Genomic DNA, 17,583 nt, shown 5'->3' with positions numbered 1-17,583 from the left:
CAACAATAATATACATTTTCTGTTGGGAAAGAATGTTTAATGGTGAGATGAAGTGACAGTCATATTCAGTTGTTCTTATTCAACATTCGTTTCGGTATCTCACGATGGGACACACCCTCTGCGCTTGTCCCTCAGAAGCTTCTCTCTCTCTCTCTCTCTATCTCTCTTCAGTTTTATATCTGGACAGGACCAGGACATTCACTTCATACCAGAGAACATTCTCTCTCTTTGAGCAGTTAACTAAAGAGATCAGCTCATCTGATGCATCTGTTATTCCCTTAATTACAGCGTTAAGCATCTTCTACACAAAGATTGAGACCACGGAGTGAAAACAACGAAAAGTGCGCTCTGCTCTTAAGAGTCTGTCACCACATTTTACTAAGATCTACTCAGATCCCCTGCACTTCATCGCCACTGTACTCGATTCTCGTCATAAAGATCATTATTTGGATGTGAGGATAAAAATGCGTGTAGAGAAATGATCCAGTCTGTTTGGATACTGAGAGCCCGCAAGACGCAAGAGAGGGCGTAGAGTACAGCGCAGGGGGGTGCGCAGAAATAAAAGGGCCACGTACCAGATGAGGTAGAGGAGGGGGCACTACCATTTTTCTTATCTGTCAATTTATTTAACTTTTAAATGTGACCAGCATTGCATGGCTTGTTTTAAGATTCACTAGCAGATTAATTAATTAGGATTTAACTTAAGTAAACAATTGATAGTATTTATTTTAATTTCAAGAGTGTCTTTTTGTAAGACTATATATTTGGTGTTTCAGTATTGTTAATAAATGTCTTACAATAACACATGATCTAAAATTTTCTGTCAACTTTTAACATTTTTTTTTTTACAAAAACAAGTGGGCCGCCGGTGGGCTGTCCAAGAGGCCCAACCACTGGGCTTAGCAGGACTTCTGGAGGAAACCCTGAGCTGGCATGTATTTTATTAGGAGTGCTGGCCTGCTGGCAGGCATGTTTTCACTCCGTGGCCAGCTGCTTCTCAGCACAATCTCAACATTTGTGTAGATTGATAGCAAAATGCTGCTGCGGTGTGCAACTTACTGGCAGGGTCCGTGCCAGAGGCAGCACAGTTCCTCAGCAGAATGTCGATGAGTTTTAGTCCGATGCGAGTCGACTGCAGCCCGATCTTTACCAGCACAGCTTCAATGTTGGGCGAGTGCATGCCACAGTAAGGTGACATGAGCAGTGCTGCGCAGGTCTGCAGCAGGTTGGCGGTGGGTGCTGCAGCACTGGCCATCATGGCCTCCAGGTCACTGACATGTGTCAGGCAATGGTGGAGAAGACGCAGCCATCCGATGCTACACGGGCAGAAGTAAAGAAAAAATAATTAAATAAATAGTAAGAGGTGAATACAACCCCAACATGTCATACAAATGATTAGATTTTCAATCTGGGACCAGCCAGTGGTACCTGGTTTTAGAAACCTGATCTTCAGAGGGCAGGAAGGGATTGTTGACCATTGCAGAGGAGGTGTTACCAAATGCTGTGAGCCCCAAGAGTTTAATCTGAGACAGACCCAAGGTGCTGGCATCCCGAGGCCGGTGCAACCTCAGGCAAACTGCAGAGGCGACCTCTGCCTTCACCAGCTGGATCTTTATGTATGTCAGGCCACTGGTGATGACTGGTGTGGAGAGTGGCAGCATGTTGACCCCATCAGCACTGATTTCAACTGAGACAGACGATGGGCAGGCTAGATGGTAGAAAGGGAGACAGTAAAAACGTATTCAGATGATTGACTGTGACAGCCATGATTGGGAACTTAAACCCAGTTCCTACATGGCATCAGTTCTCTGGTTTATGAGTAACACAATCACTGGTGATGGAGGTGAGCCGAGAGTGAAATATGGTGAAAGTTTCGTGGCTGATAAACTCTCACAGCTGTTGAGCCTGTTTTATCTCAATGTCTTCTCCTAATGAAGCAAACATGATTATTTTCAAAATTTTAATCATAATCAACATTTTAAACATTTGACCTTTAACATTTTTCACGGTCATACGCAGCGACAAAAGCGGCATAAAATCATATCTAACAAACAGACATGCTGCATACCCACAGAAAGGTCAGAAACTCAGCTAAAAGCTCATATAAACAATTCTTATGTTCACAAAACAAAGTTAAAACACAGATGGATCAAACCAGATGGAGCGAAAAAAAAAACACGCTACAGCGCACGTATCGAAAGGTGGCACTGGAGCGTCAGCGTGATTATGTAAACAAAAAAGCACAAATCAGCTGGACAGCAGAGAATCCACAGATTCCAGCGGTACCATTTTTATCACTCTACCACCAAGATTCACAGATCCAGCCCCAAAATAAAAGCTAAACAACTGACTTTCAAGAAATACAAGAAGAAATGTCGTCTTACCTTTGCTGTTTATCAAAACAAGTTATTTCCACCGGAAAACAAAACCACTTCCAATGAAGAACTACACTTTCCATCATGCTTTGGGGACAAAACCCGGTCTGATCGATCATTCCAGAGTGACATTAGATCGTTCTGATTAGAGAAGGGCGAATGTCCGCACAAATGCGTCGTGCATTTGTGTCCTTTTGACTCGCTAATGAAGTCATTCACACACATTTGGAGACTGGAGACCGATTCTTTGAGTTTAGAGGTTTATAACGAGTTGTCAATCACCCACATTGACCAAGGTAAGCCAGAGCTATGGCGCTGCGTAACTGAAAACGCTGACAAGACAAACTGTGCCAAACGAGAGATCGCCCAGACATATCTTTACTAAAACCTCTGTAACTTTACTGTGCTGAAGCGTTTGTAAGCTCCTACTGCATATTTTAAAGGTAATATTTGCTTTAAAATGCAATATAGTTTTAGGAGAGAGAAACAGTGGCATCTACAGTGAAACCTACACCTCTGGTGGAATCTCACAACTGTTAGAGCTTGTAATTGCAGAGATTTACTCTATTTAGTTTGGGCAAGTCATTTTCGAGCAGGGACTCTAAAAAGAGGGTCAGGGAAGAAGAGGTTAATCATGTGTGCCCCAAAACAAATGTTCTTTTACATTTACTTTCACCTAAACTCCTTTCATGTGTCAAACTGTGCTGCTCGCACCAAGCATCATGTGGAAATCGGGACCGATCATGTGATGGGAAATTGGGACCAATCATGTGATCAGAAATCAGAACCGATCACATGGTTTCAGACTTGATCATAATCGTAAGTTACATCCCCATCAGGGGATGTGATTTTATATTTTCTTAAATCAAAAGAAAACCTGATCGGGACATCTCTAGTGTATACACTGGTTACTCACTGGCTAGAGAGACAAGGTGTGGCTGAATGTGGAGCTCCTTCAGCAGCACAGCAGCAGGAAGGTGAATGGTAAGGTCACACCAGGCTTCCTCTGGCAGGAAGATGTAGGACCAAGCTGCTGAGCGGGCACGACGGTGGGGTGGAATGGCCTGGAGGAGGACTTCTGCTGGCTGTGCAGTGGGGCTACTGGATGTGATGGTGCCTAAAGAAAAGATGGACACATTAAGAATTTGAAAAAAAAAAAACTTTCATGTAATTCATTACTGTAGGATGAAATGGACTAAGCTGGAAGCAAGTTAAAGCACCTAGAGGAGCAAAGTTGTGGAGTCCCTCAGCATTGTCTGGCTCTGTGCTCATCGCTCTGGCTTTGAGGTTGCCATCCGCTGCTTTCCCAGGGCCTGAATCCAAGAACTTCATGATAGTAGACACCATGCTGCGTGCTGTGTTCACAATAGCCCGGGTGCTGGTTACCATGTTGTTGCAGATCAACTGCACACCCCCTGATTTGGGACAAAAAAGTTGAAGTATGTTAAAATATAAGGTTTCTAAGAGCGAGATCAGATGTGCCATGTCACAGCTGAAACATTCACATGAGACATTTTCAATTAAGGAACCAGGGAGTAGTTGTTATTGTCAGGAAAACGATTAAGTTAGAAGCTGCAGTAAGTCCGGTTTAGGGTCATAAAAGGAACTGCGGCGGGGAGTCGTGAAGTAGCTATTTTTAAACATTGTTAAATCAATGTTTTGATAATGACTAGCAGTGCATCCACCGTTCCAGAGGGGGGGGGGGCGCTGCACTTCTGAGAGCGGATGTGCTGGATAGTACTGGCCAATCACAAGACTCTGTCTTCTGGGGGTGAGAGTTCAGTCTGAAATAACGCGGCTCAGGAACAGCGTCAGAAAAGAGGATTTCTATCGGCTCGTTTACAGCAACTAGGAGGTTTTTGAGCATAAAAACAAGTTAATGTATGTAAGTAGACCTCCATAACTAACATATATGTGCAACAGGACCAATCTAGGTCTGCTTTAAGGCCTTTTATGAGATTTTAGGAGAATTTAAGACATTTTAAGGCCTTAAATTCAAATTATTGGATTTAGGACTTTTTAAGACCCCGCGGATACCCTGCTACAGAAAGAAGCACAATGACATGCTGTGTAAAAACTTACCCATGTCGTGGAAGGCCTTGAGAGCCTCACTGGTGTCCAGCACTCGAAGGATGAACCACAAAAGAGGCTCAGACAGCTGACATGTGGAAAGAGACCCCTACAAAACAATGTAGATTGGGATTATTTATGTTTTGGGGAGGTAAATCACATGCATTAACATGAGAGTTAGATGTTCACCTGTCGACCCATGTATCCACAGGCCATGTACGTGAGGATGGGCTGTAACATGACCTGGACGGAGGTGGCCCTCTTGCTGAGGGTGGTGAGGATGGTGAAGAGACCGTCGCCTACTGAGATGGCATCCAGGCCCCCATGAAAGTTCTCATGTTTGGTCAGGTGGAGACCGCTGGCTCCTGGAGAACAAAGAGCACTGTCAGCTGAGAGCACATACTAACTGGTTAAAATCAATTGAAAAGTCTTGTTGTGGGCTGCTTATTTCATTTTGCTCTGCCATATTTGTACACCTGCCTAAAAAGAAATGTATTTTGCAATTGAAATACACATATACAAATATATATATACACATATATATACATATATACATACATGTACACATGTATACATACATACATATACATACATACATATATACATATATACATACAAACATATATACAGTGGGGCAAAAAAGTATTTGGTCAGCCACCGATTGTGCAAGTTCTCCCACTTAAAATGATGACAGAGGTCTGTAATTTGCATCATAGGTACACTTCAACTGTGAGAGACAGAATGTGAAAAAGGAAAAATCCTGGAAATCACATTGTAAGATTTTTTAAATAATTTATTTGTAAATTATGGTGGAAAATAAGTATTTGAAGTCTTTTGAATAATGTTTTTTCCCTAATATCAATAGTTTTAAAGCTGCTAAAATAACTGCAAAACTTTTGTCCAGAAATGTACATTTCCTAAATATCAGGGTGGTGCAACCATAAACATTGGACTTTATTTTGAAGTCAAGAGACATGAGCTGTAAACTGAATGTTGCATCAGCCAGAGGAACCCCAGAGAACCTTGGGACTAAGCTAAAAGGTTTGTAGATCTCTATACATATATATACACACACATATATATAGATCACTTGGTAAGTAGTCCTTCAGGATTGGGACACTCTTTACCAAGGTGAGGTCTACTGTCACAACATCACAGACTTGGTGAATATCATTGCACATTTTTAATTATTAGTTATACAGAAATCCTGGCGTATACCTGCGCATCACATAGACTACACCACTGGGTGGTGAGTTCAAACCTCAAATAATACAAAATGTTCATCCTAGTCAATTGGAGTTGTGATTGTGCACACATGATAAATGTAAATCCAATGAATTTCCTTTTAGTGCTGTCTGTAAAAATAAGCGGTTTTGGAGCTACATCCTCAGAAAACAATGAGCTGAAAATTAAACTTCTGAGATAAAACTGTGCACAGAAAGTGAGTTTGTCTTACCTATGATCATGGCCATGGCACTGCTGTTGCACTGACCCAGTGCTGATAAGATTTGGCTCATTATCTGCTGATTGGCTAGCACCAGGTCAGCCACACCAGCAGGAGTTCCCTGACTGGATGAGGATCCAGCACTCACACTTTCTTTGCTGCCACACACCTTCTCCTCGTCGGACACACTGCTGTCAGCTGTACTACTACAGGGCGGCGGTAGCCGCCCGCTGAACTCTCTGTCTCCAGACAGAGGCAGCTGCACCAGCACGTTGACCAGCTTGAGGAGGTCAAACATCAGTTGGTCTCGTGTTGTCTCACCAGAGACAGCCTTAGCATCGCCGGAACGAATGACGTGAGCGAACAGGCCACCGAAACAAGCACGGGCGCCCACGGAGATCTCGGCGCCGCTGCGGGACACCACCTTATCAGAGCAGGTGATGTAGTGATGCACCAAGAATGTGATGGACTCAATGACGGAGGAGATGGTGGCCACCGACACCACCTCGAAGTTTTGCTCTAGAGTAAACTCCAGTAGTTTCACCTGGGCATCCAGAGGACCCTGGCCTGACTGGAACGGACCCCTGAGGGTTCAAAATTAACTGTTAGTTACCAAGGACTACTTTTAATTGCTGAACCCAAGCACAGCCTTCCCTGAGACCCTCCCTGAGACCCACCCTGAGACATGGAGGCTCGCCATTGGTGAAAACATGACTGCCAGCAGGAACACAAGGAAAAACACATTTTAGACATTTAACAAAAGGGTCTCCTAATAAAATCTATGCCAGTTTGGGCCCACTATAATCTTAAAATATTTGTATTGATTTATCTCACAGTAAGACAGCCCTTTCTGACGAGGAAAGGAGCCTGAGGAGATGAGAGGTACTTTGAGAGAGAGGAAGAATCCCAAAGAATTAAAGATTGAGGATGAGAATGAAGAAGAACGAAGTCGGGTGGAGAACTTTGCATTGAGGAACTCTGTGCTGCGCTAAGTTCTCAAAAGGTGATTGGGAACTTCGAACAGTTTGAGTTTGTGTCATGTTGTAAACCTCTTACTCTCCACACAATCCATTACTACCTCCATCATGTCTTGTTTTTACTTCTGAGTTTGAAATTCTTTGTTCAGTTTTAACTAAAAGACACAAAATTAAAGCTCCCATAGAGTGGTCCTGTTGCACATATATGTTAGTTATGGAGGTCTACTTGCATACATTAACTTGTTTTTAGGTCAAAAACCTCCTAGTTGCTGCAAACAAGCCGAGGGAAATCGGCTCTCGTCAGCCTCGCTGTTTCAGACCGAAATCTCACCCAGAAGACAGAACTGTGTTGTGATTGGCCAGCCAGCGGGAGCTTTCCCACCATCTTGTGATTGGCCAGGAAGTGACGTAAGTCAGTTCTCAGAAGTGCAGCTCCACCTCTGGAACGGTGGATGTACTGCTAGTCATTATCAAAACATTGTTAAATGGCTTCGTCGCGACTCCCCACCGGACACAGTCAGAAGACACTGTCGCAAGTGAAACACCTCCACAACAGACTTCCTTCTTCTTCTGCGGTTCAATGTACGCAACCTTACATCACAAATCCAGGCTTTTTCAGAGCGCTTGTAGAGCCTGAGAATACAATACAACCCAGCGTTCTCAGCAGTGGCTGAACTGTTTGTTTTGAAACTTTAGGGCTTCATAATCAAGGTAATGGCCCAGATACACACCAAAAAAACAGCGTTAATAGGAACTTCTACGTCTATGGGAGCTTTAAGAAACGAGGCTGAAAATTGCTGATTTTCACGATCAAATTTTGGTGTGGGAAAGTGAGCTTTTTTCAAACTTCAGAGATGGGTAGATAACATGGCAAGCATTTATTCTTTCATAAGTCGCCAGCTTTATTCTCCACATGAGGATTGTGGGGGGGGGGGGTCTTGAGCCAATCCCAGCTGACATATGGGGCGAAAAGCAGGTGCACTCTTGACAAGTTGTCAGTCTATCACAGGGCCAACATACAGAGATGAACAACCATTCACTCTCATATTCACACCTGGAGAATGTTCAGTTAGACTATGCATGTTTTCAGACTGTGTGAGGAAACCAAAGAACCTGGAGAAAACCCCCACACACACAGGGAGAACATACAAACTCCAAACAAACTCGGTCCCAGGTCATTTTATGAGTCAAATAAACTTGCCTTCTGTTAATTGACTTTATGTTTTCCTTGTTTCCATTATGACAGCTATGTTTACAATAACAGAGTACCTCGACAACCACACTTCATTAAACCCTTGAAGTGCCAGTCCTGATTATTTTCAAAATGATTAAATATGCTTGTACATGGCAAACAACATCACACATGATCCCCAGTAGTGAAAGCGTACCTCTCAGTGGACAGGATGTGCATAAGTTTGAGCAAGAACTCGCTGAACATTTGTGGACAGGTGGAGGACAGGTGGACCTGCAGGCGGCTCAGGAACTCATGCATGGCCTGGGTGGCAGTAGGTCCCACCTGAGAAGTGTGCTGGCTCGTGCCGTTGGTACTGCTGCCTGAGAGGAAGCGGACCAGGACGTGAACCAGGGTGGGATCAGAGACCATCTGCTGAGCTGTGCTTTCCTGAGAGATAATCCCATTACTGGAGGCTGGAAGTTAAAACACAGAATTCATCAACCAAGGTATAACAAAGCAAAAAAAAACAAAAGCATACTATGCAAACAGACACCAACCTCCCCATACTTTCGCATTTTCCCATCTTGTGTTTCTTTAAGTGATTGTATTACACATTGGAAGTCACCTTGCAGAGACATACAATTTGTCTTGACATTGGTGATCCATCACTCTTGTCCTTGTCTGGGAAAAGTCATGTAGTAATTAAATTTTGAGAAAAGGCAACTGGATGTTTAAATCAGGGAAGCTTTCGTCTGATGAAAAATTAGCTGAATCATGAGCAGTTAGGTAGCAAAATCTGAATTTTAAGCAACCACTTAGTTACAGGGGAAAAAATAAGGTGAGTCTGGACGTGTCAGCCCTAATTTCTTGAGACACAATTCATGATGGTTTAATGTCTTTTATTCTTGTAATATATCATCCAATAAATCAGATTCATCGATAAAGAAAATAATCATTAATGATCTGAATTATTTTCTCGAATAATCCGTTAGTTGCTTGTTCCATAAAATGTTTCCCGATTGCTAACTCTTTGCAATCAAATCACAGAAAAAGCATTTTAATGCCAGGTATAAAGGAGGCCTATGTCGTCGTGGAAAGAAGGACTCCTTGTTACAGCTACTGACAAACAGAAGGAAACCAGTGAGAGTGGGATACTGACCACAGGCTGACATGTTGGTCATCAGAGTGAGAGAGTGCAGCACCAGACACCAAGTTCTCAGGGAGGTGCTGGGATACCATGCCAGCACTGTCAGGAAATTGCTGATGGATGCTGGAGACACACACCCAAAAAGGAAAATAAAATGTGAAAACAATAACACTCAGCTTCTATATGTTTGCTAGAATGTGTGATCAAGTCCTGACCTTGGTTGAGTGGGATAGTGGGCACTCGGCTGGCGTTAAACAGAAAGATGTCAGAGCCGCTCTCTTCACTGCTGCCAGAGCATGTGTTCAGACTGAGCGTTAACCACAGCTGCAGCAGAGACTCCAGCTAAGACAGAGATGGTAGAATGTTTTAAAAGTTTGCCAAATCACTTTGTCCTCCGTTATACAGACGTTATACAATGACACAAAGATGATTTTACAAAGTAAATGTGGAAGTCATTCATGTGCCAACACCTCTTTTGTGACAAATGAGCAAAAACACTGAATAAACCAGGTTTCATTTATAAAATCCATTTGTAATGTTTTTCATTGGACTCAGGGCTTCAGATCTCAAATGAAACAAGCAGGTAATGAAATTAAAGAGCAATTGAAATGTTGTGATTCTCTTGGGCAGATAGAGAACATTGAAGGGCTGCTTTTCTGATCCAGACATCAATCCTTGATTGAAGGCAATTGCTGTAAGGGATCACCGGTGACACCGCGGCACATGTGCATTTTAAATTACCGTTACTTCGTGCAATTTTAATCATTCGATCTGCCCCTGAAAGTATATTAATATATAAATAGTATTTATTATTATGGTGCTAAAAGGGTTCATTTCAACCCCTGTCAATACTAGCGTTTATAATGAATTGTAAACCTCTCACTTTCACTTATCAACTGTGATTTGGAGTATATAAATTTGATATTTAAGCTGTAAGAAATCTGTGATCATTTGTTCCAGGTGTTTAACTGTGATAAATGTTGTGTTAGTAAAGCATACGTGTGAGTCCACTGTATGTAGGTTAAACAGAAGTCCCAAATAGATTCTAACGAAGATAATCCTTATTAGTCGACTAATCGAAAAAATAATCGATAGATTAGTCGACACCAAAAATAATCGTTAGTTGCAGCCCTAATATGTACATGCATTTTACGTGAAATAAAAAGCACTCTTTATTTCATTTGCAGATGAGCCATGACATTATAACCAGTTACCAGTTTTAATGTTACTGTCCAATCATTGTAGATGATTTTTCCAAGAAGTGTGTTCTGACCTGTACGTGATGGACCTGCAGCATGGAAAAGAGCTTATTAAAGCAGGCACTCAGCATGGGGATGGACGAGGACTGGATCATGAGGCTGCTGCCTGGAGGAGAGCCTCCTCCATGGAGGGCCCTCAGCAGGGAGTCATCAGTGCCACTGGAGGCCTGGCTCACTAAAAATCAGACGGCAAACCACACAAAATTATTAGAAACTGCAACAACAAAGGGACTGAAACGCTGCAGACAACATCCTGTCTCTGTGTTTTTGTGCATTTTAGGTGTGTTGCAGACTTCTAACATCACTCTTGTTTTATTTGGTGTTTTTGTGGTTACCTGTGGTGGAGCCTGTGGTCAGGGCTTGTAGGATGGAGTCAGCCTGTAGAGTTGCCATCATCTTGAGCATCAGTTCTGCCTGCTGCTCAAGACCCACTTCTAGTCGGGCATCCAGAGCTGTAAAACATGATGGCAAAATGTTCAATATTATGTGCAAAGACATTGTAGTAAAGTAAAGGCTTGTAGTAAGTAAAGGCTGATGACAAAAAACCTATTCTACTGTATGTAGAACATTTCAGCTTTTGCTCACCCTGTGAAACGGACACCGACAGACTCTGGGTCCCAGGCTTCTCAGCAGCAACTGGAGGTTTGGCCACAGGGATACCAAACCCACCAATGTACGGGTTGTACCCGTATGTGCCAAAATCAGTACCCCAGTAGTCATACCAGGTGCTACTTATAGGCTGAGCGGACATGAGAAGAAGGGACGGGAAAGATGAGAATGTACATTTAGTTAAACATTTATTTAAAGAGCAGGGTGTGTGTGATTTCACTAACAAAGCTCCTTGTTAGCTTTTTCACAGAAGTGTCATCACAAATTATTTCAAAAAAGTACAAATACCTATTAAAACTTTAAAACTGCAATTTCAGTCTTACTCATTATTTTCTATTATTGCATGTTTGAGTTACTCTCAAACACAGGTAATAAACAGCTCACAGCCTGGTCGCAACGTATTACAACTCCTACACTTGTGTATCACTTCCGTTCTGCGCGAGGGAGCGTAAACATACACTTCCTAAGGTAGAGCAAAACAAGACCAATGACATTTATGTTGTTGAGCCAACCTCACAACTACTGGCTGCAGTTTTTAGGGCTGCAACGATTAGTCTAGAAAAGGCTAAAAAAATTTGATAAAAGTTAAGCGTCAACGCGTCATGTTGTTGTTGTAAATCACACACCGGCCGCTTCATGCTCATCTGTAACTGCAGTGTAAACATACACGACCAAACACAAACTTGCGCTATCCAGAACAAGCTACAGGAAGTGCTGGGGGGTGTATTGCTCGATGTTTACATCCCGCAAGGAAGCAGAGACGAAGAACGCACAAATTATTGTTTTATTATTATTTTTGGGAACATTTAACTGAAAATAAACCAGCGAAACACGTTAAATACAATCTCTGTGAAGCGTAACTCTCATTCCATGGTAGCACTACAGCGATGCACGAACACCTTAAACGCCGACACCCTGGAGCCACTGCATCATCACGTACTACAGAGAAGTGAGTTCACAAATAACGTTGATACCTCGTAGATATTTTGAAATCACATGCTTACGTTAATGCGTACTTTAAGGCAGTAATCAGTGAATTACAGGTGACGCTCCTTTGATATACTGTACTTAATTTCAGCCCCTGTCGATACTAGCATTTATAATGACCTCTTTCACTTATCAACTGTGTGATTTGGAGCATATTAATGCGATATTTAAGCTGTAAGAAATCTGTGATCATTTGTTTCAGGTGTTTAACTGTTTTAAATGCAGAGCTATTAAAGCACATGCATGAATCCACTGTATGTAGGTTAAACAGAAGTCAAAAATAGGTGCTAACGAAGATAATCGTGAATAGTCGACCAATCGAAAAAATAATCGATAGATTAGTCGACCAATCGAAAAAATAATCGATAGATTAGTCGACAACAAAAATAAGCGTTAGTTGCAGCCCTAGTAGTTTTCAAGGTCAGAATGGAGAATGTGGATATTAGCTGTGCAGCACAAGGCAATAGTTTATGATGTCAGACAAGATTATTTAGTGTTTCACAAAAAGGATGCTTTGTAGCTAGCAGTGAGTCAGGACACTGGTGATTACAATAAGGAATGGGCATCGGTAACATTAATGACAAACTCAAATGGACTACACATCATCTTAGGGATGGATATAAGTGGTACCTGACTGTCACTTGTTGATTTGAACAGAAAACCAGATTTGTTCAGTGCATGTGCGAAGTGTAAAAACTTCTTGTCAATTTGTATTTATGGAAGGTTCAGAGATTTTAAATAAAATAATGTTATATTAAGTTCTTAGAAGTTATTTGTTTAAAGGTGACAGAGTGGTCCTGTTGCACATATATGTTAGTTATGGAGGTCTACTTGCATATATTAACTTGTTGTTATGGTCAAAAACCTCCTAGTTGCTGTAAACTAGCCAATAGAAATCCTCTTTTCTGACGGTGTTTTTCAGCTGCGAGATTTCAGAGTGAACTTTCACCCCCAGAAGACAGAGTCTTGTGATTGGCCAGTACAATCCAGCACATCTGTTCTCAGAATCGCAGCGCCCCCCTCTGGAACGGTGGATACACTGCTCCTCATTATCAAAACATTGTTTTAACAGTGTTTAAAAATAGCTTCGTCACGACTCCCCGCCGCAGTCCCTTTTATGACTTTAAACCGGAGTCAGACCCAGAGTCAGAAGACACTGTCGCTCGTGAAACACCTCCACAACGGACGTTCTTCTTCTGTGGTTCAATGTACGCAACCCGGATGTGCCCGGACTAGTGCCCGGAGCAGGACGATCGGTTGTTCAGGAGAACCACTGCTTACGTAACTATAACGGGATTTTCAGTGATCTCGTTGAGCTCGAGATTACAATAAAACACAACGTTCTCAGCAATGGCTGAACTGTTTGTTTCGAACTGTCAGGGCTTCATAAACAAGGTAATGACGCAGATAGACACCAAAAAAACAGCGTTAATAGGAACTTCCGGTCTAGTTCCGCTTTAAAATAAATAAACCTTTTAGTTTACATTTTGTTTTTCTTAGAAAAGAAAATACATACATTTTTAACTATACATTGTTTTTTGGTAGTTACTGTTATTAAATCAAATCATATTTATGTTATCTTCGGTTTTAGTAGTGTAACTTGTGTGACTGTAACCATGGAAAGTGCAAAGAATAAAGAAGAAGAAAAATATAAACATACCTTAAACACTTTGGCAGCGAGTGGATCTTTTTCCAAATCAATATCTAAAGGATCAATATCAACATCCATCAGGTCTTGTAGCAAGTCAAAGTCTATGTCTTTATCTTTTTCCAAAGATGACAGAGGTGGAGCACCTTTGGATAATGAAAACAGCTTTAATATTGCCAAGCAAGCACATTAGCAAAATATGCAAGCAAGAAAATCTTTCTTTAGCACTTTACTGGGCAATTTTAATGCCATGTCACTGCACTAAACAAGCATTTAAAGCAGTGTTATAATGCAAAACACAAATATTGCTTGAAATAACACATTTTCCAAATGTCACATGGTCTAAAGTAAACACATGAACCACCTACTCCAAAGAGCAGAACATGTAGCTTTAAAAAAAAAAAAAGGTATTAAACATTTTACCAGACAGGTTTTTACCAGTTTTATATTGTGATGGAAAGACCGGCTGCATATCTTGTGTGTAGGGCTGGGCGATATGGGCTAAAAATAAAATCCCCGATTTATTTATAAAATAAATCGTTTTGGTTTTTTTTAAACTACTAAAGACAAAATAATTATGCATATGATGTACTATGTGTAAAAGCATGACGTTTTACACACACATGCACAGTGTTTCAGTGTCAGTTAATCAAAATATTTGAAATACTTCCTCCATGACTGTAGCACAGACTCCATGTCTGTGTCAGTCTCTGGACTAAAATACAGTGACAGCGTGATGCCAGTTGCGGACCAGACTACTGTGTTAAATATTGGGATTTTAGACATTTCCCTGATAATTGTCGGAGATTTACCCACATTTTTGCTTCCACCTCTGTCGCAGCAAACCCAAACCAGTTCCAAATCACTGAAGATACTAGTACTTTCTTGGGAACACAATTCTCGCACTCGTTTGCGTCAGCCGCGTTGTCGCTGTATGTGCATTTGTGTGTAAGTCCAGAGGGGAAACAAGTAGGGGGGGTTCCACACAGAAGCTCCCGTGGGCAAAAGGTGTGCCGTAGTAAGAGGAGAAAATAATCAATGTTTTTATTTTTTAAATTGTCCGGAACAAAAAACTTGATTTAAAGGATAAAATCAATATATCGCCCAGGCCTACTTGTGTGTGGTGGGAAGTGTGAAGAGTGGACGGGGCTACCCACGCACTTTGAAATACTGAGGAAGTCCCAGTAGTACCTGCGATGATATCAGGTACCAGGGCCTCGTCAATGCTCTCTACCAGGGGGATGGGTGTGGACTGAGGCTGAGAGTCATCAGACTCAGCCCCTGCTGAGGAGGAGGACGCTCCAGCCTCGTCACCCAACACCACCTCATCCATGACATCCAGAGAGCCTGGGGACAGCATTTCTCCTGAGACACAACAAGGGACACATAATTATTTGCTTCAGAATATGCTAGATATAGAGTGAGAGGCAACATTTATGATCAAGCATGGGCACTATAGGTGTGTGGATTCCATGGGTCATGACTCTGTTTTTTATGACACTGGAAGGGCGTAATAAAAGGTTTTTATTGAACGAAATAATTATCATGAAATGACAAATTAATAAAGTATAAAAATAATCGTTAGCTGCAGCCCTAGCACTATATAAATAAAACTTGATTTGATTTTGTTGAATGTTATTAATGTGAAGGTGTGAAACTGAGATGTTCGGTCTATGTTTGCAGTGACATTCGCTTATGTCTCCCCATATCAGACAATGCGACATTCTGAGGAAACCTATCCATTTCTGAGGTTGTTTTCTCATCACATCACGGTTCCATCATCACAACTGCTTATATCATTTATAACATATAACATTGATCTGTCACTAGAGCAGAGCAAGAGTCAACTTAAGAGAACCCGTGAGGCCGGTGTGGGCCAGATGAAAGTGGTTTGCAGTCTGGGGGCATGTTGCCCATGTGTGCCCTAGATAGACTATTCGAACAGATCCACGATGAAATGTCATCAACACAACTGGCTATAGGTTCACTCCTAACAGAGTCAAAGTCAAATTTAAAGTCAAAGTCAACCCTACAGGTTTATGACTTCAGCAACATTATTTTCTTTGAGACACTGGAAAATGTATCATCCTATAAATAAAACACCAGGTTGAGTGACACTGTCACCACATTTATTCTGACCAGTCAGTGAAACTATAGCTGCATCAGTGGAACCTGGAAGACGGAAGGATAGAGATCCTTGAATTTATAGAGAAATGGACAGCACCTGCTTGTACAATGTTGTGACACTGCCTTTTGTCCTTTCGCTTCTTGTTCTTCACATCAATCACAGTTTTATGGCAGTAAGAATCAGTGATGTTGCCTTTGTGCTCTAGTAATGTTACCTTCCAATAATTTCCTGCAGGCTGTACACTGAGAGGTGCAACGCTGCCACCCAGAGTTCAAAGTTCCATATCAATGTACTTCTTTTCCTCTCTTCTTATTCTTCTAATTTCCTGTTTTTCTCCTAGATGTGCAACACTTCTCTCAACAGGGAAAATACAGAGATCAAAGTTCTCCTGCAGTCTCATCCGCTTCTCCCTTCATTACAGTTTTGATTTTGTTCAAAGTAATCGAAGGACTCTTGCCTTTGATTTTGGCAAGTGTCATGGAAAGACAGAATACAGAGGGAAAATAAATGTTCCTTGAAATAACAGAGACAAAGAGAGTAGTTACTGTAACTGCTTTAACATAACACACTTTTGGTGGATTTATTGAAAGTTGGTAATTTTGTTGAGATTACCCTTTTCTTGTTCGGTTTAATTTTTTTCTCAGTATCTTATAATTGACATATTTCTAATACTTACAATGTTATTCTGTTACTACCTGTGTTACTTAAAACTCAAACGAAAAAGAGAGCTAGAGAGACGTGGCATGCCGCTAGAGTCAGGGTCATTGACGAGGGTTACGGATGTAACTAAGATCTATGAATTCTGGATGACCGTCAGAGATGGTATGAAATACCTAGATATCCATCAGGCCAGGGCTCCTCGTTGAGAAGCAGATTGATGAGAGGAAACCATATCCTGCCGGGCCAGCTGGAAGCCACCAGCAAAACTATGTGATTGCTCCTGACTATCTGTGACTGTGAAGAGTCAGCATGAGTAGTGGGATCGGAGGGAAGGCATACAGGAGGCAGTCAGGCAAGGAGTGTGCCAGGCATCCTGCCCCAATGGGCTGGTCGGTTCTGAGAGGGAGAACTACAGTGGGCAGTGACTCAATGTTTTTGAGTTTGACACCTGCTCTGCCGAACCTCTCCCACACCATCTGAACCACCGTGGGGTTCAGTCTCCACTCCACCAGAGGTGGCATTTGGGTGAGACAGCATATCTGCAGCCGCACTCTGTACCCCAGGCAAATGCATTGCTCTGAGGCTTGCAAGGCGAGGTGAGGCCCATTGAAGGAGTCTCTGAGGCTCCCTTAGGGAATGACTGGATCTGGTTCCCCCTTGGTGGTTCACATTGTAAACTGTCGAGTTATTGTCCGTACGGACAAGGACATGCCTCCCGCTAAGTGCACCACCCGTAGCTCCAACACATTTATGTGCTGAAGCCTCACTCGAGGACTCCAGGTTCCCTTGACCGTCCTGTGGTTCCACACAGCTCCCCAGCCCAAGAGGGAGACGTCACTCGGTCTGGGGGGGCCCAGGTGGCATTGCTGTGGTCCATCACGACTCATCTCCCTGAAGGTGCGGTGGTGGGCGGCGGACTGCTTACCTGGCGGGAGTCGGCGTCGGCACTGCTGTATGTTCGGTGGAGCACCTGGCTGGGGAACCACGGGGTCGGGCGTGGCGGGTCCCTGGACCTCTGCCCTGGACTGGCTCGGGGGTCTGCCTGTCTTCTGTCTCTGGGGGCCCCTTGGCTCGGGTCCTATGTGGGCTTCCGCCTGTCCCTCCT

General features: G+C 42.5%; 1 protein-coding gene across 2 annotated transcripts in view; it reads right to left on the bottom strand.

The window, feature by feature from the left end:
* Positions 1–17,583, bottom strand: part of birc6 (baculoviral IAP repeat containing 6) — a 91,400-nt gene that overhangs the window by 33,451 nt on the left and 40,366 nt on the right. Inside the window, exons 37-51 of one of the 2 annotated variants that reach the window (XM_083897654.1) lie at positions 14,852–15,055; positions 13,703–13,836; positions 11,032–11,185; positions 10,782–10,898; positions 10,461–10,621; positions 9,403–9,529; positions 9,200–9,310; positions 8,255–8,513; positions 5,902–6,473; positions 4,635–4,810; positions 4,458–4,554; positions 3,596–3,790; positions 3,292–3,492; positions 1,429–1,708; positions 1,060–1,316 (exon numbers count right to left, since the gene is read on the bottom strand). In XM_083897654.1, coding sequence (XP_083753780.1) covers positions 1,060–1,316; positions 1,429–1,708; positions 3,292–3,492; positions 3,596–3,790; positions 4,458–4,554; positions 4,635–4,810; positions 5,902–6,473; positions 8,255–8,513; positions 9,200–9,310; positions 9,403–9,529; positions 10,461–10,621; positions 10,782–10,898; positions 11,032–11,185; positions 13,703–13,836; positions 14,852–15,055 — 3,045 coding nt within the window. The remainder of the gene's footprint in view (positions 1–1,059; positions 1,317–1,428; positions 1,709–3,291; positions 3,493–3,595; positions 3,791–4,457; positions 4,555–4,634; positions 4,811–5,901; positions 6,474–8,254; positions 8,514–9,199; positions 9,311–9,402; positions 9,530–10,460; positions 10,622–10,781; positions 10,899–11,031; positions 11,186–13,702; positions 13,837–14,851; positions 15,056–17,583) is intronic. The other variant, XM_083897655.1, reaches the window with a different exon arrangement.

This window comes from Microchirus variegatus (genome assembly GCF_963457635.1).
Source record: "Microchirus variegatus genome assembly, chromosome: 11".
Classification (NCBI taxonomy): domain Eukaryota; kingdom Metazoa; phylum Chordata; class Actinopteri; order Pleuronectiformes; family Soleidae; genus Microchirus; species Microchirus variegatus.
Note: the sequence above shows the minus strand (reverse complement) of the source record. Positions and strands in the feature narration are given on the sequence as shown.